This window comes from Camellia sinensis, chromosome 5, assembly GCF_055761805.1.
Source record: "Camellia sinensis isolate YWXY chromosome 5, ASM5576180v1, whole genome shotgun sequence".
Classification (NCBI taxonomy): Eukaryota; Viridiplantae; Streptophyta; class Magnoliopsida; order Ericales; family Theaceae; genus Camellia; species Camellia sinensis.
In genome coordinates, this window is record NC_138965.1 from 136,264,986 (window position 1) to 136,289,373 (window position 24,388).

At 35.5% G+C, this 24,388-nt stretch overlaps 1 protein-coding gene across 1 annotated transcript; it reads left to right on the plus strand.

Moving 5' to 3' along the window:
- The first annotated feature begins 101 nt into the window (after nucleotides 1-101).
- Nucleotides 102-5,401, plus strand: ARF11 (auxin response factor 11). Its single transcript, XM_028261115.2, has 14 exons — nucleotides 102-737; nucleotides 1,013-1,128; nucleotides 1,209-1,304; nucleotides 1,434-1,490; nucleotides 1,597-1,749; nucleotides 2,174-2,258; nucleotides 2,394-2,484; nucleotides 2,606-2,770; nucleotides 2,866-2,979; nucleotides 3,078-3,150; nucleotides 3,250-3,397; nucleotides 3,485-4,089; nucleotides 4,603-4,790; nucleotides 4,882-5,401. Exons 1-14 carry the CDS (start codon nucleotides 695-697, stop codon nucleotides 5,027-5,029), a joined length of 2,082 nt encoding a protein of 693 aa, XP_028116916.2. The 5' UTR covers nucleotides 102-694; the 3' UTR covers nucleotides 5,030-5,401.
- The last annotated feature ends 18,987 nt before the right edge of the window (nucleotides 5,402-24,388 follow it).

A 24,388-nucleotide genomic window follows, 5' to 3' on the forward strand; every position in this document is an offset into this window, starting at 1 on the left:
AACAAAAAAAATGATCTTGATCAATGTTTTTACGTCATTTTCTACTACTATTTTTTCTGTTTGGATGGCATTATATTCTCTCATAAATGCCAGCCGCCGTTATCAGACGACTGTCGTTTACTCTCGTACGGACAACCCTTACTTCCCCCCTAAACCTAACCACAGTTAAACTCTACTTTAGAGAGAGAAAGAGAAAACGCCTATATAGAGAGAGAAACTCGAGAGAGAGAGAGAGTGTGACAGGCCTATATAGAGAGAAAAGAAAGAGAGAGGAGAGAGGAGGCTTGGAAAGCGGTTTTGGGATTTGGTAACGTCGATTCAGGTGATGGAGATGTTGAAGGAAAAGCAGTGTTTGGGCTAAAAAAAAGGCGGTTTTGTTACTGAGAAGACAAAGTTGGAGCGGTTTTGTAACTGATAAAAGAGAGAGAGAGTGAAAGACAATCGTCAATAATCGATTGAAATCGGTTACATAGAGAGACTGTTACCAAGTGTGTATTATATACAACAATCAAAAGGGTTTTCTGTGATTATTATTGTTTAGATAACGGCTTCGAAGATGATGATGATGATGATAAATGGGGTAGGTTGAAGTTCGTGAACAAGGTTTCTGAAGCTACATTAGTCGTTTTTTGCTTTCTCTCTCTCTACTCTCTCTCTCTCTCTCTAGATTGTGAGCTTTGGTTCAGCTATTTTAATGGCGCATGTGGATAATCTCAGAGGGGAACGTCATGATACAGGTGAGGAGATGCTGGATTTGTGTTTTTTTCCCGGAATTGTAGTGTTTTTCTGGCAAAATACTGTGCTAAAATCTGCTGTTTGGTTGCTGAGAAAGTTGAAGTGGAAAGGGGGGGAAAATTTGTAATTTTACGTGCTCTGCTGTTCAGCCTCGCAACTGAAGTTTTCAACTCTTGTTGTGTTCTGTTTTCCTTCACTTTCTCGGCAAAACGGACAAAGATTTGAAGCTGATCCTTATATTTTCTTTTTTGTTTTCGATATTTTTTTTCATGGATAGGTTTGAGAAGTCATGATCTGTATACGGAGCTATGGAAGGCATGTGCAGGCCCTCTGGTTGATGTTCCTCGACCTGGAGAGAGGGTCTTCTACTTCCCACAAGGTCACATGGAACAAGTATGCAACTCTCTCTCTGTCTCTTCATTTTCTATCTATAGTTTTCTTGTGATTTGGGTAATAAACTATTGGGTTTGCAGTTAGAGGCATCAACAAATGAAGAACTTAATCAACAAATCCCACAGTTTAATCTTCCATCCAAGATCCTTTGTCGCGTTGTGAACATACATTTAATGGTACTACTCCATTTCTGGATTCGTTGATCTTTGTTTTTAAGAAAGTTTTGTTTCTCTGCTTTGTTTGAATTTATGAATGGAATTGCTTTCGTTTTTACTACCTGTATTTGTCCTGATTCAAACTAATAGGCAGAGCCAGAAACAGATGAAGTCTATGCACAGATCACTTTACACCCAGAAGCAGATGTGAGCTTATTACTGTTAAATCATTTATTTTTATGCCTTGCAATATTGGGAAAATTGGGTTTTTAAAGTAATTTTGTGTGTGAATGTTTTGTCGCGATGATAATAGCAATCTGAACCTACAAGTCCTGATCCGAGCCCGCCAGAGCAACCGAAACAGACTGTTCATTCTTTCTGTAAAATTTTAACGGCATCTGATACTAGCACCCATGGAGGGTTTTCTGTTCTTCGGAAGCATGCCAACGAATGCCTGCCACAATTGGTAATTTCTCTCATTTTCATTTCCCTCTGTTCTGTTAGTTATCTGAGGAAAAGAAAAAACAAAATTGAAATTAAGTTGATGTTATAGTTTCAAGAAATTGGAAAGTAGGCCTAATATATGGGAAATTGGTTGTAATTAGTACTGTTATAGTGGGGTTTTGATTACTCAAAATTGTTTGGATTTGGTGATTTAGGGAGAAAAGAAAAGTAACCTTTTTAGAGTCTCTTGGTGATTGTTAGTTTTGTCTCTAAATTCTCATGACAAGTGGTTTTGATTTCTCCTTAATCGCGTAATAAACCTTTTTTGTTCTTTTTTCTTTTTCTCTTTCTATTTTTCAAACGATTGGGGATGATAACGGTCTCTTCTCTCTTCTTTACCCAGCTAAATTATTCAAACATTTGAGTTGCCTTTTCATATCCTTCAGGACATGACCCAGTCAACCCCAACCCAGGATTTGGTTGCCAAAGATCTTCATGGGTATGAGTGGCGATTTAAGCATATATTCAGAGGCAAGTCCCACCCTTCTTGCCATTTGCTTCGTGCCTTTTTGCCATGTTGTCGTTTAATTCAGGTATAGTCTATAGATAACATCCTGAGACGTGAAATCTATATTTCTTTTCCTTTGCATAAATTGATGATATCAGGTCAACCTCGAAGACATTTGCTTACGACAGGCTGGAGTACTTTTGTGACTTCCAAAAGATTAGTTGCAGGGGATGCTTTTGTTTTCCTGAGGTATTCGATACTTGATTTTTATTTTATTTTATTTTATTTATTTGTAATTTTTAAAAGTTCTTTTCTTGTACTGTTGGGATTGAGATTCTTTGTTTTTAATCAATGATTGCCTATTATGCAGAGGTGATAGTGGGGAACTTCGAGTTGGGGTTCGCCGACTTGCTCGGCAGCAGACCCCTATGCCACCGTCAGTGATATCCAGCCAGAGCATGCATCTAGGAGTGCTTGCCACTGCATCTCATGCCATTACTACACAAACCCTATTTGTTGTCTACTACAAACCAAGGTTCAATCCCCTCCCTCTCAAGATGATATCTATTGGTGTGTTCTTGATGATATATTTTAGCATTATTTTTCTTATGCTCCATGCTAAATGACCAGGACAAGCCAGTTTATCATTGGGTTGAACAAATATCTAGAGGCTGTAAAAAATGGGTTCTCAGTTGGCATGCGATTCAAGATGAGATTTGAAGGAGAAGATTCTCCTGAGAGAAGGTATTTGTAATTTTCTTGTTATGTATGTGGAGAGATTTCTGGTAAGAGTTGGCTTCTTGATCTATAATTCCTGTTTGTTTTGTTTTGTTTTTTTCCAGGTTCACAGGCACTATAGTTGGGGTTGGGGAGATATCACACCAGTGGCCAGAGTCCAAATGGCGGTCATTGAAGGTGGAAATTACTTGTGAATTGTGATTTGACTTATTTGAATAGTGACTTGTTTATCGCCTTGTTTTTGATACTTGTTTCCCCAACAATATCCTTTTTTAGATCCAGTGGGATGAACCAGCAACCATACATAGACCAGAAAAGGTTTCACTGTGGGAGATAGAACCTTTCGTAGCTTCTGCTTCGATAAACCTTTCTCCACCAGCAATGAAAAGCAAGAGGCCCCGATCTATTGATCTTCCAGTTACTGGTATGATATCTGACTTATTGCAAATGGGTTTTTTAAGTGAACCAATGTTGAGTTTGAGGATTTATTGATTTGCATTTGTAATTTTAGAAAATACTACCAATTCAGCTGCTTCTGCTTTCTGGTATCCTGGATCAGCCACGTCCCTTGAATTCAGCCACTTAGGTAGTACAACTGATGTCCAAAGCAATGAAAGCATATGGCCTCCGAAGCAAATAAACCTTAATAGCAATCTCAATAATAGTGGTAGCTGTTGTAGCTCAAGGGCTTGGGCAGATGGCATTTGGTCTCCTCCACTTGGAAATGGTTCTCAAAATCTGTTACGAGACTCAATAGGAGAATACAAAAATGCAGCAGCTCGATCTATTCTTTCTGATTATACCTCTCATGGCTTGTCAAGGCCAAACAGTAGTGCAACACTCGATCTGGTGGAGAGGGGGAAAAAATCTGAGACTTCTACTGGTTGTCGATTATTTGGGATTGATTTGACAAACAACTCCATGTGGCCTGCTCACCCAGAGAAGGAATTGGCATGCCCAAATGCTGTTCCCACCCCGGTTGTGTTGTCTGAAGCTGATATGACTCAAACTGTAGATGTTTTGAACTGCTCAAAGGAGCAAGTTCAATCAGAGGGATTGCCGAAAGAAATGCAGAGCAAGCAGGCTTGCACCAATTCCACAAGAACTCGTACTAAGGTGAAGTACAACACAATCTGCTTGCTCTCTTTAGATACATGAATTTATTTCGGTCTTTAGTTTTTAACTAAGAAGCACAAACAAGGACACGTAGACACAAATTTTTAAAAAAGGTAGGGCACGGCATGTGGGGGACATGTGCAAAATTTATAATTATATATATATCATATGTTACATATAAGGATAAATAATTATTATGTCATATATTTGAAGCGGGAGCTTCGTGCACTGGCTACACTATTTATATTTGAATATTTGAGTGAAATTAAATATAATAATTTTTAAAATCTAAAGGAAGAAAATAGTTATAAATTTACATTGTTTTGTATTATCATTTGATTCTAAGTTTTTTTTTTTATATTCAAACTCCTATGTGTTTCATGTTTAAGTGTTGGAAAGTGTCCAAATCATCTTGTGTCGGTGTTGGATACAATGTGAGACATGTTACCTTTTTAGAAGTGTCTATGCTTCTTAGGATTCTTATTAATGAAAATATGTTGGATGTTTGAGAAGGTGCAAATGCAAGGGGTTGCTGTTGGTCGTGCTGTTGACTTGACTTCTCTGGAAGGGTACGGTCCACTCATTGACGAGCTGGAGAAGATGTTTGAGATTAAAGGAGAGCTTCACATCCGAAATAAATGGGAAGTTGTTTACACAGACGATGAAGGGGATATGATGCTTGTGGGTGATGATCCGTGGCTGTGAGTATCTTCAAAATTCCCACAATTTTTTTAACTGCCGCACAAAGTTTCTGATTTTAATTCAGCTATTGTTTTCAAATTCTTGTTTCAGGGAATTCTGTAATATGGTTAAGAAGATAATCATATATTCGAGTGAGGAAGTGAAGAAGTTGAATCCTAGATGCAAGCTTCCTCCGTCATCCTTAGAAGGTGAAGGGACAATTATAACCTTGGATTCAGAGCTCAAATCTGAATTGTGAAGTTTGATTTGATTTTTGTTGTCTTTTCCTTCTTTTTTTAATTAAAATCTTTTGGGGTTGGGGGTTCTCTCATTGCTGAAAAGGGTGTACAAGAAAGGGGTTGTTGCTCAGTTTTTAGTTGGGAGTTTGATCAAGAGATAACAGAAGTAAATTAGAAGGGTTGGATTTTGATTTAAGTGGTAGTAGACTATTTGTGTTATACAACTACTAAACAAACATGGTGAAGGTTAGAATTGGAAATTGTGAATACCTTGCTTGTGGGATTGTGTAGTGTGTTTTGTTATTTTTGAATGATCAGTCTGTGAAAATGTAGACTTATTTGTTTATGTTATTATGATGACAAGCAAACTAGTGCTTGGATTTTTATGAGTCGATAATATTGCTTGGAATATTAGTCTTTCACTATGACAACCAGTCTTCTTGCCTAGGTTAAAGAAAACCTGTTATGTGGTCCTTAACATTTTCTCTGCTTCTTTCTTTTGTTTTTGTAAACCATTTTTGACACAGTTGGTCCCCACTCACCTGGACTAGTCTCAGGCAAAGGGGGTTGTGGCCACAAGATATCTGGACCAAAAGATGGGTCAGCTTTTTTCTTGGGAAATTTTTACTCAAAATTGGTTGCAGGTGGTGGGACATGGTTGTTCTGAGGCAGGCATGGGTATTGAAATGTTGTGCATGTGAGCTCCATTGAGGATACTAATTTTTAAATAATGCAGTATTATTTTTTGATCTACATTTTTTATATTTTGTCATGTACGTTTTATTTGCGAATGTAATATGACAATACCAGTGTAACGAGTTTCACCATTCTTGAATATTTTCAATGCAATGCTGACATACTGCTAGATTGACACCTCATATGGTAATAAATATAAGATGACAAAAATCGATAATCATCGTAACATTTTTCTTTGGCGCTCTTGAAATATTACCCAATAATCAAGAAGTCAACCATGGAGACCTTTTGTGGTTCTACTTGTTTGTGTGATATCCAAAAAGCTTTGGGATAATGTTCTTTGAGGAACCAAATATGTAGTTTGGTAATGTAGACTTGTGTGATTGTTGACATGTTTATTAAGAAAAGTTACAAAGCCGAAAGAAGTGTCGAGTAAGTAAAATGTGGTGTAGATATATGATTTGAGCTATATGTGAAATAATGTTATTTTTAGGGACTTTATTTTGGGTGTGGTATTATCATCTAAAAAAAAAGGTAGAGATTTTGCCTATTTTATTTATTTATTTATTTTATATTTATTTTTTACATTAAAGTGCAGTGATTCTAGGCAAACGGACTAGCCACATTGGTTGAAGATTGTTTTGAGAATTAGTTATTTTAGTTGGTCTTTTAATTTTTTATGAAAAAATGTGTAGAAAAGTAAAAAGAATTGTTGACTTTTTCGTTTGTCATTTTTTAACTTTTTGACTAAAAAAATTAGTTTCCAAATTAATTTAAGTAATGCTATGCATGTAATATTTTATGAGGTGTAGATCTACATTAATAAATTAATGTGAAATTTATTTGTTTATATTTAATGTGGACACAGCATTTTATTTTGTAGTATTAACATGAGAGGTGGAGTTGTTTTGTTTTTATGAAAGATTACTTGCTTTAATAGGAAGTTGTTCCAATGGATGAAAAATGACTTTTAAGGAGAAGCAAATATCTTTCTGATAAGGACTTGCAAAGATGTGGAAGAACAATATTATTGTCTCTTATTTAAGAGAGAGAGATGGCTATGGTTTCCACCTTTCCCCATGTTGAGGTTGGTGAGTTTGTATGTTCCAATACCTACATTGAGTAAGCAATGAACATTATTTCACATAAAGTGAAAATTGTAAAAATGTATATGAAAACGAGTTCGGAAGAAAAAAAAAAGAATTTGGCAGTACATGACAAAAGAGCATGAGTCAGAACAAGCTACAACATAATTATGCACCAAACACATTTATATCATGTTTTGGACCCAAAATGAGAAAATGAGTGAAAAAAAAAAATGATTAAATACTTTATTTGATATGAAGTATTTTAATTTAGAATTAAGCATAAATTTGAAAGCCACAAAAGAACATAAAAAATTTGAGTCTCTCTTGATTTAACTAAATGAAAAAAAAAAAAAAAAATAACACTCACTTTGATATGAGTTCAAGTAAAAGAGAGACAATTTTGGGAGTTTCTACTAAAAAATTTAAATTTGATATGGGTAAAAGATACAAACCAAAGATATTCTTAGAGAATCTTCTACTCTTATATTTTGGTGACCCATTAAAATCGTCAAAAAAATAAAATAAAAACTCACTATAAAAAAAATCAATTCTTTTCTTAATGTTTCTGTGTGTTTTTGTAAAAAATTAAAAATCAGCTAAAATAATAAATTTCCAACATAACCCTTATACTCAAATTAAGTAGAAGTTTGACTAAAAAGTTTCATTTGATATTAAAAGTATTAATTGATAAACTCAATTTGACTAAAATTGTTAAGTGTCAAGTTTAAGTAGAAGTGATGGGTCGAACTGTAAATTAGTGAAAAGTTTAGGTGCAAGTGTCAAATTTTTGGGTTTGCATAAGTTACAAATTTGAGAAAAGAAAATGAGTCTTTCTTATTTGAGTAAAACTAATATAAGTTTTGAGTAAAGGAGAAGATGTGATTTTGATGAATTTTTACTCAAATTTAAGTTTAGAGTCTAGATTTGAGTAAGGGTAGAAAATACCCATAAATGTGCATTAGTGAATCTCATTATTTTGCATTGGTGGTAAGAAAAAAGGATAAATGATGTAGATATATGTAAAATCAATAGTTGACTTACTGAATAAAGTGCTCTCTTATCTGTTGTATGATGAGGGTGTTAAGAAATCAGCATAGATTGGATTTAGAGTAATTTGCACTTCAATTGTTGTACATATTCATGATGAGAGAGTTGCATATTTGCTATGACACAAAACTATGAAAAATGTTACCTATTCATAAAAATATTTTAAAAATAAAGTGTATTGTGTAGTTTTATATGGCTTGAATTATGTTCATAATGCATCTGTTTTGGACATTTATTTCTTTAGATACTTTTCTATGTTTTGTTTTTTGGACACATAATATTATCTTACAAATTATAATTTGAATATAGTTCAAGTGATTATCTCTAGTTTCTAACAGGAGGTTTGGCGTTCGAGTTTATGAAGAAGTAGACAACACTTGGGTCTGCCAAATTAACTACCTGTTAACATCCCATAGCAGTACCTAGTTAAAAATAAAATAAAATAAACAAATAAAAAAAACTATTTAAGTGCTAAGTAGTGTTTGGATAGGCATGACTTAAAATGGCCAATCAGGCCCAAGAAAGCTGCTACACATCTCTGTATTGGGATTAAGAAAGGGAGGTGCGCTGTTCGTGTTCTACATTATGTTGGATAACCTTCTCTATAATTAAATTAATTAATTTTGTTTAGGTACTAAATGATAAACAGAATATAAAAGAAAAAGAAAGAAAGAAGGGAGAATGTTTGATTACAAAAATCAAACTAAAAATAGAATTACATAAATAAAAACAGATTTTTTTTTTGTTACCAAAACAAAATAAAAATCTGATTTAAGTAAATAATAATAAAACAGAAAATAAATAAATAATTTACTTGAATATTATTCTGATCAAGTCCAGTGTTCGACACTATGTCCTTAAGACAGATTCGTCCTCTCCACGGTACTTTCAGAATATGGACGTCTATCTCGCAAGATGAAATGATCAACAACAAATAAATGCAGCACTATAATTTATTTGTTCAACGAACACACTTAGTGTATACATTATTTCTCACAAAAATTAAATGTAGCAATATGAAGAGAATAGATGCAGAATTATTTTGGACAAATTTAGTGAATGAAAATAACAAATGAGGGTTAGTCTATTTATAGATGGATTGGTGGCTTTCCATTTTGAATTAAACAGGTACAGTACCTGTTCAATTTGAATTAAATAAATACAAATCTGTTTAAGGCACTGTTTGGTTTTGAAGTTTGAACATATACCCAAATCTGTTGCACAGATAAAATCGGTTTTGGGTTTGAATCTGGATAGATTCGGATCTGTCTAAAACCTGTACAAAATTCTGGAGCGGTGCAACAATTTGAATTCAAAAATTGAAATTAATCTGGATAGAAATTCAGACATTTTTTATTTCAAAAAATAAAATTTAAATTCAAATGTTTTTGTCCCAAAAAGATTAGTATTGGGCCGAACAAGCCCAACCGACCGGACAGACGGCGGCGCGCGTGTGGTGATTTTTTTTTTGATCCAATGGGTCTAGCCCATTTTGCCCATAACCTCCCTCTCTACAAAACTTGGGTACCCCTTGGGGTACACCCCATGTTCCAATCCCATGCCTTATAAATCCATTCAAAACTTCCCATCAAATCAATATAGGACAAGCCATTTTTCAACCTTAAGGAGTTTCCACCAAAACTCTATTTCCATAGAGCTTACTTTGGCTTCAATTTCCCATTCACCCGATAATAGTTTTGGGCAACCAAATATACCACGTGAATCACAACGCGGCATAGAACGCGTTACCACGTTGACCCGTGAAAATCGACGCACGGGGCTCACCTAAAAAATAGACAAAACTTAAGAAAAAATTCAAGTTTTACATAGAATTTTCCCAATCATTTCTAACACATTAATGGGAGGGGTAATATTAGAGATGTTAAAAGGTCTATCAAAATTTTTATTAAGGGGTATTTGGGAAGAAGTTTCTTTGGTTTTTTTGGTTAAAATAACACTAAAAGATAAAATATGTTAAAATAGTTAATAAAACAACATATCATATTAAATCCATAATCATTTCACTTTTTCTCTCACAAACATCACATCCAACTACAAAAAAATTCAACTATCTTCCTAAATACAAAAATTTTAGCCTCCTAAAATAGTCAAAAACTAAAATAGCTTACTAAAATAGTAACTTTCCAAACATTCACTAAATATTTTATATAAGTGTGAGCCTTACACCCTATTGAGATATTAGATAGAAATTTTAGAATCTCTAACATTGGTAATGAGAGAGTTTATAGTGGGGGCCATTACACAAGAAATTTAAAAAAAATATATATAAAATAAAAATAAAAAAATTTGTTAGATTGTCTCATGTCTTTGGGTTGAAGACTTCTTTCTTGAAAAACCTAAATTAATCCCCCATAAATTACCAGAGAAAATTGGTGATAAATTCAAATTAAGGATGGTGTAAGACATTAGATCTTGTGAATATCTTTTATTGGTGAGAATTCTATATTTTGTGAAATAGTTTGGTGAGAAATTCTAGAAGGCATTTTATTTCTAATTTTATACCTTGACTTTTTTTCATTTGTCTAACTTTTTGTTGGCTATCTGTTCAAATTTATATCTATCTGTTTAAATTTTTTTGTCTATTTGTTCAAATTTATATTTATCTGCTCAAATTTTTTTGACTATCTATTTTAATTTTTTCTCCTCCCTATTCAATTTTTCTCCTAAATTCTATCTATCTATTCAATTTTTTTTCCCTATATGTTGAAAATCTATGTCAACTTTTTTGTTTATTTATTGCAATCATCATCATTAACATCAAATTTTCTTCTAGATTTGTCTTATACACACATACATACACACTTACTCATAAATGTACATACATACACTCACAGATATATATATATATATATATACACTCAAGACATACATACACACACTAATCAACAAACCCTATCTTGCATATAGCAATTTGTTTCATCATCATCAGCAACAAAAACAAAAACAAATTTTATATATTTTTATATGTTGCAACACTAAACCAAAGCAAACCCTATCTTGTCTATAGCAATCTGTTTCTTCATCATCATCATCAACAACAAAAACAACAAAAATAAAAACTGAAGACCGAGTACCAAGTGATATAGCACCTTCCAAATCAAAATGAACAAAATCAATTCCAATCTCAGATCAAAATGAACAAAATCAATTTGACTGATTTCCAATCTTCGATCTAGAATCTCCCTACGCTCTTAACTTGAGGAATACTATGAGAATCACGAAGAATAAATCCCATCTACAATGGAGTCATACTAGATAAAAAAAAATAAATACAAAAAATCATCTCTTATAACGCTCTGCAGACGTTCTCTTCAATCTATACAAAAAATAATACAAAATCATTAGATGAGAACAAAACCATGTATGTATAGCTATATATATATATATATAGAGAGAGAGAGTGTGTGTGTGTGTGTGTGTGTGTGTGAAAATATCTATATTTACAATTATTTGATAACAAAATTAAGTACTGTGGGGATATATTTTCTGAGTACCAACACGTGGCAAGGTGACGCCGACGTGTCAACCGAGGTGCCACGTGTCCTGCTCGTGAAGCCGAGGTGATCTCGGCAAGGTCGAGGTTATCTCCGAAAATATCAGAATCCGAGATAAGTGGATAAGGGACTAGAGTCCTAGAATGAAAAGGGAACTCAACCTGGATGAGGGACAAGAGTCCTAGAATGAGAGAAGACTTCAGTTTGTATTAAGATAAGACTCTTAGAGAGTTTATCCTAATCTTACTGGGAGTCCAAGATTAGCAGTAATCCTGAGTCCATAGAAGTTAGGCTTCTATTGGGACTAGGTTTATGTTGGCTATAAAAGAGAGGCACCTCCATGGGTCTAAGGTATGCTTTTGATACTCAAGCTTGTGAGTTTAGTACTTGATTATCTTTGAGAGATATACTGAGTTGATCGTCGGAGTGCCCCCGGGTGGTTGAACCACCGTCGAAGACTTCTCTTTCTGTTGCAGGTCAGCCAGGTGCCATCTATTCTGCCGGTGCTCTCCAGCTGGTTACTAAGCGGGCAGTATGGTCAGAAAATCACCCACACAAGTACGTAAAAATATTTATATTCAATTATTTTGTGACTAATAGTAACTATTTGTGAAGAATTACATACCACTTAATTTTTTAAATTAAATTATATTCAATCAAACAAAACATGTCTAAATATTTTTAGTTTTAATTTATAATCAAAAATAATTTTTATTTTCTTATATTTCAAATAACTTAAATTAACATGCATAATAATTCTTTTGAGTGATTTATTATGCCATAAATGAAGTAGATTAAATAAGATAAAATGAATTAATTAAAGTAAAAAACTTAGAGCACGTCCACCCGATTTGTCAAATCCAATGTGACAGTCCAACATCTCTGTTTTGGCATACCAAATAAGCAACACATGGTGTGCCAAAAGCTAACATGACTTTTGGTATCACCCCTTCATGAAGACCACTTCATGCATTTTTAAATTATTATTTTTTTTTTTAAATGAAAGAGTTCAAATTTTAAAAATAACATAATAGTATATTTGACATATTAGGTGGAGAGCTTCTATGTCAAATTGACATACGCCAATTTGTCACCTAAGCCTTCAGAAAAAATTAACATATTAAATTTGTTGGTTGTATAATTTGTATAAGCCAATCACGATTCAACATGTGGCATGAAAAGGGCAATTTGGAGAGGTAATACAAATTGCCAACCATAGTTTGACACGTGTCAACCCATACTAGAAATAATGGGTCTGCGTAGCACTGGAATGATCAAGGTATATAAGGTGATGTGGCCTAACGGTTACTCACAAGATTCAAATTCAAAATCAGAAGAAAAGCCTAACTGCAAACATGACGTAGTGGGACTGACTGTGAAGAGCATGTTCAGCGATCATGGAGGGACATTTTGACAGTTAGGAGCCCACTTCAACTGTTATCATTGAGAAGTATAAATAGCAGAGAAAGTCCCAAAAAGGAGGATTCAGACTCAGATCAAAAAATTAGTTTTATCTATTTTATTTTCCTTTCCAGTTTTTACAGTTCTTTACAGTTCTGTATTTCCAATTCCTTTATTGCACTTCATTCATAGGAGTAGTTTCAAATAGTTTGTCGCTGTAAACCTCTACAAAGCTAGGTCAGATCATTGTAAGTTTTTCATTTTTACTTAATAAAATTCTGCAATTTTTTTCACTTAATTGTTGTTTTCTAAATTCTCCTAAACAAGTCACTAGTAAAAATCCTCTTTATTGAGGCTGAAAGAATTAAAATACAATCGTTTGATAATTGGTTGGCAATTAATCTTCTGCAAGGACTGATTGATCCTTGCTGACACGCTTAAAATTATAATACTAACCTTCGAAAGCCAAAAAGCCAACATATATTTTTGGCACGCCCAGTGGGACTAATTGAAATGGCTAGACGTAAGAGACAAGGAGAAAATGAATGCCTAGAAGAAGGTGTGGAAGGAGAGGTAGAGGTACCTGATCTAGAGGATAATGTAATAACACATCCTATGGAAGCACCTATCTCATCGGAACCTATGGTCGAACAGACTAGTAATGCAGAACATGCACCACGTGTCCAGAATAGTGGATGATACCATGGAATTAGACCATCCACTGTTCTATTTGCCCAGCCAATGAGTCCATGGGGAGGCCTAGTAGATGCCACGGGACAACAGTTAATGAACACAATAGAAAGATGGGCAATATCCTTTATGGATCGGATGAATACCCATCAACCAACTAACACAAGGCATATGGAGGAAATTTCAAATGTCTGTCAGCAAAGATTAGGTAGAGATAAACAGCATATACAAAGTAATGGACATATTAATGGTCAAACTAGTAATCAAAATTATGAAAGACCATCACCTCAGTCTTGGTATGAGCCTCTTTCGAGGCCTATGATAAATCAAAATGCCTCATTATTTAATAGCGAAGCCATGCAAATTGGTGGATCTGGGCCAACACAAGAAAATGGTATGAGAATGTTTCCAAATCCCATGTTCGAAGCTATACCTGGCACAAGGGGGTTCACTAATCCTTTGTTCAAATTTGTACCTAGGGGGTTGGAAGGGTTTCCTGCGGCTGGAAGAGAAACAACACATGTTCCTCCTATTATAGCACCTTTCGTAGGTCCTTTCGCAGGACAGGCTCAGAGGGGTCAACCATACCCTCAATAACAGCCAGTACCATAGGGACAACCAGTCCAAAATATACCTCTCTATGGACCAAGAAGACCTCAGGCACAAGATTTTCCACCAAATCCTGTGTTTGTTCCTCCAGTGGTAGTCCAACAAATACAAAATATGGTTCCTAGGTAGGGGTGTTCACGGGTCGGTTCGGATTGGTTTCACTATCAACTCGCCACCCGAACCGACCATCACGGGTTGGGGAATTTAACATCCGATTTCGACCGCAGGTAGTTCAAAATCGCAAGCATCGGGCCTTATGGTTTGTCGATCGGAATCGGTCGAATTCTCGGGTGATTTTTCCATCAACAACTTGTCCTCCTCTCGCGCATAAACAAATATACATACAGACAGATTTGTGAAAGACTAAGAAAGTGAGAAGAAGGTTGTGGTATGCTCTTGACATTCATAGCTGTTTGATCTAATCCAAGAGCATCAAAATAGAGCGATCTGGATAATGGTTGTTGATGACCGAATGGATCTAGATGCAATAAACCATCAGAATCGAAGAGGGGTTAAAAGAGAGTGTGTTTGGAGAGAGGAGGGATGAGAGAGAGAGAGGGGTTATTACAGTTCTGCGAGAAGAAAAGAAAAGTAAACAGCAGACAAACAAACAATATATAAAACATGTATATATATCCCAAACACATGTATCCATATAATTAAATATATATATATATATATATATATGATGATGTGACTATAATCATATATATTATATATATATATATATAAACATAATTAATCACATTTATTCATGTATTGAAATTATCAATCTGACTGTGTTATAGGGTTAGGTACTAGACTACCTTACTATTGGTCAAATATTTATTATTTATTTTTCTTACATTTGAAATATGAAACCAAAGGTAAAAGAAAGGTCTGACATTTTTTTGAGCCATGTGCTACTTTTTTTGTAATTGATACAGAGATTCAGAGTTTTAATTATTATTATAACATGAAGAGGAGTGAAGATACTCAATTCCTATAAGCCTATTGGACTATTTTTCGGACGGTTCAGATTTAGTTGGTTCCTAAGAAACACAACCCACAGCCGACTGAAATATTGATAAATTTTACATACAAGGACCGAGCCGACCGTGGAGACTTTTCGAAACCGACCATAACCATTCGGTTCGGTTCGGTTCGGATTGGTCGGTTTCATTGGATGATTCGGTTTTTTGAACACCCCTATTCCTAGGGACCAAATTGCTGATATTGTCAGAGAAATGTGTGGACCTATGGCTCGGGGGGTTCAAACTCTTGTGTATAGGAAACCATACCCAGAATGGGTGGATAGGATACATGAATACCCAAGAGGGTTTAGAATACCAGACTTTGTTCTTTTTTATAGGAATGGAAACCAATCAATAGTAGAACACATTGCTAGGTTCGCTGCCCAATGTGGTGAATTTACCAATAATGATTACATGAAGTTATGACTTTTTTCAAATTCTCTAACTAGGGCAGCTTTTGTATAGTAACCTTACACTTGGCTCTATCCAAACTTGGTAACAAATGGAGGAGGCATTTCATGCCCAATTCTTCTAAACAGAACCAGAAGTTTCTATAGCAGACTTGGCAAGGTTGAGTCAAAGGCCTGATGAGAAGGCTGTTCAATTTATTGCTAGATTCAAAAGAGCACGAAACAAGTGTAGGGTCATTCTACCAGAGCCTGAATTTATGAAATTGGCTCAAAATGGTTTAGAGTTTAGGTTTCGAAAGAAGTTTGACTCAACTGAGTTTCGAGACATAGTGGAATTAATCTATAAGGTGTCTAGATATAAATCATTACTTGAGGAAGAACAAGACCGAAGTAATGCATCATACAAGACTTATTATGGAGATCTTAATTATGAGATTAATGCAGCAGAGATCGTAGGGAAAGAGCCTATGATCTGTGAGGCGTTAATTCATAAAGACCTTCATAGAAAATATTCTTTCGATTTAACAAAGACAGATGACATTTTTGATCATTTGCTTGCAACGAATTTTTAAAGTTACCAAAAGGAGTTAAAAGTCCTTCTCCAGAAGAACTTAAAGGAAAAATGTATTGTAAATGACACAATTCTTGATCTTACTCAACTAAAAACTGTATTGTTTTTTGGGACAAGATCCAAGAACAGATTCGAAAGGGGAGTTTAAAGTTCCCAACTAAAACAGAGAAAGCTATGGGGATTAATCCATTTCCAAAAATTGGAGAAGTTACGGCCAATGTTATTGTGCCAGACTTCCAAAACTTATCCCTGAAGGAATTGGAAGAGGTTAATGTGCAGATGCATATTGCCAGCCAGACTACTGTTAAGAAAGATACCAGAAGTTCACCAGCAAATGCGTAGGGCTTTGCAGACCAAATGGAGGATTCTAGTGAGAAGGCACTGGATGATGACTCTTAAAAACAATTGTCATATAGAGGATGTGTCCCAGATGTAGGTTAAGTTACAAATGGTTAAAAGGGCTTTCAATTGATGGGAAACAATATTACAAGGATGTACAGAGGCTCCCTAAACCAACCAATGCCTACAAAAAAAGGCCATACCCAACTGGTCCCAGACAGCAGCCATTCTTGGCTGAACCAACAGCCACTAGAGTGCTTTCCAAGGGCAAGAGACCTCTACATGAGTTCAGACCATCCAACTACTACAGGATGAAGGGCAACCATCCTGAGAGGAGGCCTAAAGTGGGCTCAAGTTATGGGATTAGAGCCAAAGATTGGCCTCCTGGACCAGCCTCACACAAGATGGAAAGCAGTCACCTTGATGGAAGGCCTGAATTAGGCTCAAGACAGCGGATCAGGGCCAAGCAGTGGCCTCCATAGACAGCTTCGAAGCTGGCTTCAAAGGTAGAAAGAGATAGTTCAACAACTGAGCTAGTGAGTTCATAGATACTTGGGGTTTCAGATTGGTTTATTATGCAGAACAAGCCTACGGAAATGCCTACCCAAAGAGGTGTTGTTGGAGACCAGGGCAGGATGGTTAAACCTCCCTTGGTGGCTCCAAATAATTGGGTATTACTAAAGCATCCAAAAACAAATGAACCAGATATGGTTCCAGTAATTTCTAGGTCCCAAAGGAGGAAGATCCAGCAAAGGTACACTCAGTACCAAAAAGACCTAAAGGAAAGTAGGGAGAGTTCTGGCTAGACAGAGGAAAGAAAAAGTCCAAAATTGGACCATAGTCCAAAATCGACTCCTCAGAACAGAAGGAGTTTTAACGAAGAGCAGTTGGCTAAAGTTCACTCTGAACTGAAAGCCAAGGAAAGATCCAACTTAGCAAGTCTTGAAAAGGCTTTGATAAAAAGCAACAGTGAGACATAAGGAGAAGTTGACCTAGGTCAAAGGAAAGAAATGGTTAAGGAGGAGATGTTTGAAGCCTTCATGGATGAACAAACATTTTTGGTCGAAAAACCAGCAAGAACAGACCATTCGAAGGAAGTCAATAGTGCTGAAGTGCCATAATGCTGCATGGAAGATGCTTCTGAAGTAACCGAACAAGTTAGCTTGGAAAATGTAGATACCCCAATTTTGACCGGCCCTAAGACTTGGACACTTTCTTTTGATTACCTAATGATAACAATTAGAATGTGTTTATCACAGAATCCTCAATAAAATAGATGAAATTTGAACTTTAGTCCCAACCTTCACCATTATGGCCAAAATTGTTTTAAACTACTAAATATTTCATTAGTTTAGTATTTTGTAATTTTGCATAATTTTATGTGTTTGTTCATATTTTTGGTATTTTTATATATATTGGTATAAATTATATATTTTATATATTATATTATATATTACATAATAAAAATAATAAAAACATTTGTGATGGCGATCAGCTCGGCTACCGACATCAAACATATATATATTATATTCTATTATATGTATATAGATATATATAATATTTATATTATATAAATTATATAATAAAAATAATAAAAACATTTATGGCGTCGGTTAGCTCGGCTGCGGCTGCTGACATCAAACATATAAATATATATATATATATATATTAGATATTATATTAGATGTCTATATATATTATATAATATTTATATTATTATATTATATTATATTATGTTGCTTATCTAAAGCAAGGGAGAGGTTAAAAAAAAAGAGCGGGGGGAATGATTCAAGAGAGTAAGAGAGAAATGAGAGTAATTTTGTCTACATTTCAACCTTGAGCCACAATACTTCCAAGCTTCCATAACTACTGAAATTCCTTCTTTCCATACACCAAAAACACTCCATAATTTCAGATTGAGAATTTGAGAATACACTTTCTACACTTGAGGGTGATCAAGAGGGAGTTTGTGAACTAACGAGTTCATCCTTTCATTAGGAGGTGAATTTCACAAACCTTTCATTTTCTTGCATTTCTTACTTATTTTTCTATTTTACTTTGATTTATTGTTATATTGTATATTGTTATAATCTAATTGAAAGTGGTGAATTGATGTTCCATATATGTTGTTTTTAGCATGAGAAAGAGACCCTCCATGCTAAATGGTTTAATCTCTTCGGAGGTTCATTACCAGGGCATTACATCTTTCTCATGCCAAGAACAACTCCTTGTTTGACGCTTCTCTTATTTTAGTGGACATAATTCTCATTTTTGGACTAAAATGACTAAAGAATGGCAAGGTAATTAAAAGGGCTAATAAATGGGTGAGGTAAAATAAGATAATAAAATCAAGTTAGGTTCAATCGGACGTTAATTGAACCCATTAAGTCTTGAATCGTTACATACTCTTAGTGATGATAATGGTTCAAGAGTCAATGTTTACCACTTCCCTTGAGGTAACTCCATGATAGGGATGAGGTCTTGTTGGCCTTTTCTTTTCATCCATTGAGCCTTTGTCCCATCGAGCCATGGATCATTACGCAATAACCTTGCGACCATTGATGATTTGTGGATCAATTCTACTCCTCCCTTGATTTGTTTCGTGATAGTGTGGAGCAGAGAGGATAAACATCCCCTGGAAACACTCTATTTGTGCTCTGTTTTTTTTTTGTGGCAGCAAGGCAGTACCAAAAATCAGTGACCATTTTCATGGCAGAACAGAAAAGAGGCTGGGATGAAAATAGTTTATTTTTCTGACTGCAAAACAGAACATAAACTAGACACTAAACAGAGAGTTTCCGGGAGGATATTCTTATTCGTATGCGTGCGGCTCCTCGCTTCCCGTGCCTTTGATTTAATGCTTCAATTGTAATATGTCATCATTATTACTTAGATCAATTTGAATTTGTAATAATTAGTTAACTTAGCTTGTTAATTCATTTGGATTTGTAATAAGTAGTTAATTCGAACACTCGGATATTCGGACCCTCCTGCGTGAGGACAAATATGTAATAATTTGTGTATGTCTTCCAACCCCCATTCTTTCTTCCTTTTATTTATCTGCTTATGATGGATAGTATATAGCATCATGTTTTCCTTAGCATTTTTCATGAATTGCATCCATTCGTTTTGCATGCATAAAAGTTCGGCTCATCATATTACTCAAATGTCAATTTCAAACTCCTTACTTGAATACATGCGCTATCACATGCCTTGGATTGACTCACATACCATGCTAGTAGCCGAGCCTATTAATTGCACGTTGTATGTGTTGCATTAGTCATATTGCACTATTTAGGATCATGCATTCTTTTTCTCTAACTATTTTCTTTCTTTTGACTTGCCTTCGGACATTTGAGGTAAGCATTTTTTGCTTTAGCATAGTGCATGAGTGTGATTGCTGCCATATCAAACATATTACCATGAGGCTAAATGCTTAGTTGATATACATGTTTGAATGCCTGTGGATGAAGGTTATTTCCTGAAATTGGGATATTTTGATTAATATATATATATATATATATATATATGAGATCACTTTTTCAAGTGGTACATATTCAAAACACTTTTTCAAAACAAACATGAAATCAAAATGTTCCAAAATTTCGTGAAAATTAGTCTATACTTGTGTGTGCATCACATAGTAATGCCAGCCTCATAATCGGAACAAGAGCATATAATGTAAATAAGATTCACATCATGAGCAGTAGAGGCCGATCTTTGATCGGGTGAGCGAGGGTGCTCAATTCATTATCTTCCTCTCTCGTATCCAAGTTCCAGAGCCGAGACAATCTTTGTGATGATGGACACGTGGCCTTTGGCGTGAGTCATGCGTTTCCTAAATTTTTCAAAAAATATTTAGATGGCGACTCTGTATTTGGCAAAGTAGTCCATTTTTGGCAATTTGATTCAAAATCGATTTTTCAAAAGATTTACCGGATTTAGATTCTTTGGTATTTTTCTATTTTACATTACACTTGTGGAATCAGATTCAGAACTGCGAGAGTCCGATACTAGGGTTTATTTCGATCTCTGAAAGGGGGCATGAAAAAGTCGAGCTACAGAAAAGAAACAAGTGCAGCCAGTAGTTCAATTTGGCTCATTTCCTCCAGTATCAGTGAATATGGTGCATATATTACCACAGAAGTTTCAAGCTGAAGATGGAAACCAGGAAGGTCAAGAGATTGACCCTATTCCAGTTTCTAGTGAAGATTCATAGGTTAGTATGGTTCAAGATGAATTTGAAGTGGCCACACCGATGGAAACTGAGGACGAGTGTGAAAAAGAAATGAGTATTAATCTCTCATATCCTTTTGAGAATCCTACAACATCCATGACACAGCATGTCAAGCCCTTGTATATCAAGGCTTTTTTCTATTGGATACAGATGAATAGGGTACTGGTGGATAATGGAGCAGCGGTGAACCTGTTTCTGAAATCTTTTTTGAAGAAATTAAGGAAAAGGAACCCCAGATTAATTCCAACCAACACAACCATTGTTGGTTTTGTTGGAGATAAATAGATGGCTCAAGGTATTTTGCCCATCAAGCTGAGTGTAAGAACCAGAGATTGCGTGACGACATTCTTTGTTATTGACAGCAATGCTAAGTATAATGCTTTACTTGGCAGGGATTGGATTCACACGAACAAATGTGTGCCTTCCTCTCTACATCAGAAGATAATGATGGCCTTGTGCAATGGAGAGACAGATGAGATCAATGTAGACCCTCAACCCTTTGTCGCTTGTGCTGACTTTGCAGAGGCCAAGTTGTATACTGAAAGAGTAACACCACTCAGTATATTGAGAAAACCTGATGGTTCAGTCGAAGTGACGGCTGATGAGAAAGTAGCACACCTGAAGCACTTGGTACAGGAGAGTGCTGATGAAGAATTCGTCGTCAAAGATGATAAGGATGCCTGGTTGTAGGTAAGAAGATGAAACCCAAGAAGCTAGACCTTTGGCTTTAGTCAAGTTCACAGAATTGGACTTAAAAGCAATAGTCCAAAAGGTTCAGGAACAAGATAAGGAAGCCATGATAGTTGGCTGTAAGCATAAACAACAACAAGTCAGACCTTTGACCTTTGATAAATACTGTGCATTGGACATCGAAACAAAAGTCCAGGAAATACAAGAAGAAGAAGCCTTATGGATAGGCTTTGTCTATGAAGAGGAGGGCAAAGATGTTGAATCAGAGAAACTGAGAGTAGGACAAATCAAAGAAATTGCTTTGAAGACAGAAGAAATCAAAAAAGAAGCATTAGTGAGTTCTCAAATACAAGACCCCTTGGAAGAAATCAATTTAGGGAAAGGGTCTACACAACAACCCACCTGCATCAGTGCTTGGTTAAATGCTCTTGACAGGGATCAGTTGTTGATGGTCTTAAAGAGATATAAAGATTGTTTTGCATGGTCTTATAATGAACTGCCAGGGTTGGATAAGTCATTAGTGGAACATAGGCTCCTTATGAAGCCTAATTTCAAGCCATACAAGCAAAAACCAAGAATGATGAGTCCTGAAGTGATTCAGAAGGTCAATGAGAAAATTCTTAAGCTCTTTAAGGCAGGTTTTATTAGAACAGCTAGATATGTTGAATGGTTTTCCAATATTGTGCATGTGGTTAAAAAGAATGGTAAAATAAGGGTATGCATCGATTTTAGAAACTTGAATTTAGCAACTCCAAAAGATGAGTACCCTATGCCCATAGTAGATTTATTGGTGGATAGTTCAGCAGGGCACAAGATTTTATCAACGATGGATGGGCATTCTGGTTATAACCAAATCTGCATTGCAGAAGAGGATGTCCATAAGATAGCATTTAGATGTCCTGGGAACATTGGCACCTTTGAATGGTTAAAATGGCCTAAAGAATGCTGGGGCTACATATCAAAGGGCCATGAACACTATCTTTCATGATTTCATTGGAAGATATTTAGAGTGTTACATTGATGACATTGTAGTGAAGTCCCAATCCATGGAGGAACATTTGTTTCACTTGAAAGCAGCTTTCAAAAGAATGAGAAAGTTCAAGTTGAAGCTTAATCCTCTCAAATGTGCTTTTGGTGTATCAACTGGAAACTTCTTGGGCTATGTAGTACACAAGAAGGGAATACAGATTGATCAAAATAAAGCCAGAGCCATCATTGAAGCCAAGCCTACATCAAGTAAGAAAGAAGTACAAAAATTCCTTGGACAAGTTAATTTTCTTCAAAGATTTATTTCTAACACTGCAGGGAAAATTAAAATATTTTCTTCTTTATTAAGGTTGAAAGATGAAGAGGAGTTTGTCTGAACGCTAGAGCATCAAACTACTTTCGAAGGAATTAAAGCCTACTTGGCCAAGCCTCCAATGCTGATGCCACCAAAGAGTGATAAGCCTTTAAAGTTGTACATTGCTACAGCAAAAGATTCATTGGGAGTTTTCTTGGCCCAGGACAATGAAGAAGGCAAAGAGTAAGCAGTTTATTACCTTAGTAGGCTTTTAAATTCTTGTGAATGTAAATATTCAGCTCTAAAAAAGTTGTGCCTTGCATTGTATTTTGCTGCAATGAAACTAAGATATTATCTTTTGCCTACAACTATATTGGTAATTGCAACCACAGATTTGGTTAAGTAGATGTTATCTAGACCTATGTTGAGAGGAAGAATTGACAAATGGATACTAACTTTATCATAATTTCATCTAGAATATGTTCCCCAAAAAGCAGTAAAATGACAAGTTTTAGCTAATTTATGGGCAGATCATCCATGTCAGACAGAAAGCCAAGAGATAATGGATCTTGGTATAGTTAATATTGAGCCATGGCAAATGTGGTTTGATGGATCAAAGGCCAATGGTCTAACTAGAATTGGTGTGGTGATTAAGTCACCACAGGGGATAGAAACCATACATGGTTTTAGAGTTGATGAAATTAATTGTTCCAATAATCAAGTTGAATATGAAGCTTTAATAATGGGATTGGAAATACTTATTGGATTATAAGCTCATGCAGTTGATATATTTGGGGATTCTCAATTGGTGGTCAACCAAGTGAAAGGAATTTTCAAATGTCAAAGTGCAAGCATGTTGCCATACTATGTTGTTGCCTTACATTTGCTCTCTCAATTTCAGATAGCAAATGTGACTTATATCCCAAGATTCATGAATAATAAAGCCAATGATGTGGCTCAGAAAGCTTCAAATTTCAAGAGAAAGGATGATACTCAAATGAATATAAGTCAAGCAACATATCAAAAAGTAATACCACCCTTAACTAAAAGGAATGTGGTGCTAGAAGTCAATCATAATGACTTACAAGACCAAGATTGGAGATATCCAATGATGCAATACCTAATTGGCCCATCTTCGAAAGCCAATAGAAAGATCAAATTACAATCTATGCAGTACATAGTGTATGGTAATGCTCTTTACAAAAGGGGAGCATACGGGTTATTATTGGAATGTTTAGGGCCAAATGAGATATTGATAGCCATGGCTGAAGTTCATGAAGACATCTGTGGTGCTTATCAGCCTGGAGTGAAAATGAGATGGCTACTTCGAAAACATTCCTACTATTGGCCAACCATCCTTAAAGATTGTATAGAGTATGCTAGAGATTTCCAGGCATGCCAAAAGCATGGCACGATAAGACATGTACAAATAACTGATTTGCATGTAGTTATGAAGCATTGGCCGCTGTGGACGCTCCCTCGGGCTTTATGCTACCACAGTTCGGACTCAATATGTCACGGTTCTTAATCTGATCCCACAATGTGCGATGTGAGATTGATAAATCACCAAAGAGTCCAAATCCGACAAATCGTTTTAGAAAACTGATTTTTAAAAAAGAAGTGCCAAACATGGACTGTTTTGCCAGATACAGGGTCGCCACCTAAATATTTTATTTTGGAGAAATTTAGGAAACCCTGACTTGTTGCCTAAGGCCACGTGTCCGTCATCACCAAAGTTGCCTTGGCTCGGGAACTTGGGTACGATTGGGGAAGGTCAGCTATGAGCACCCC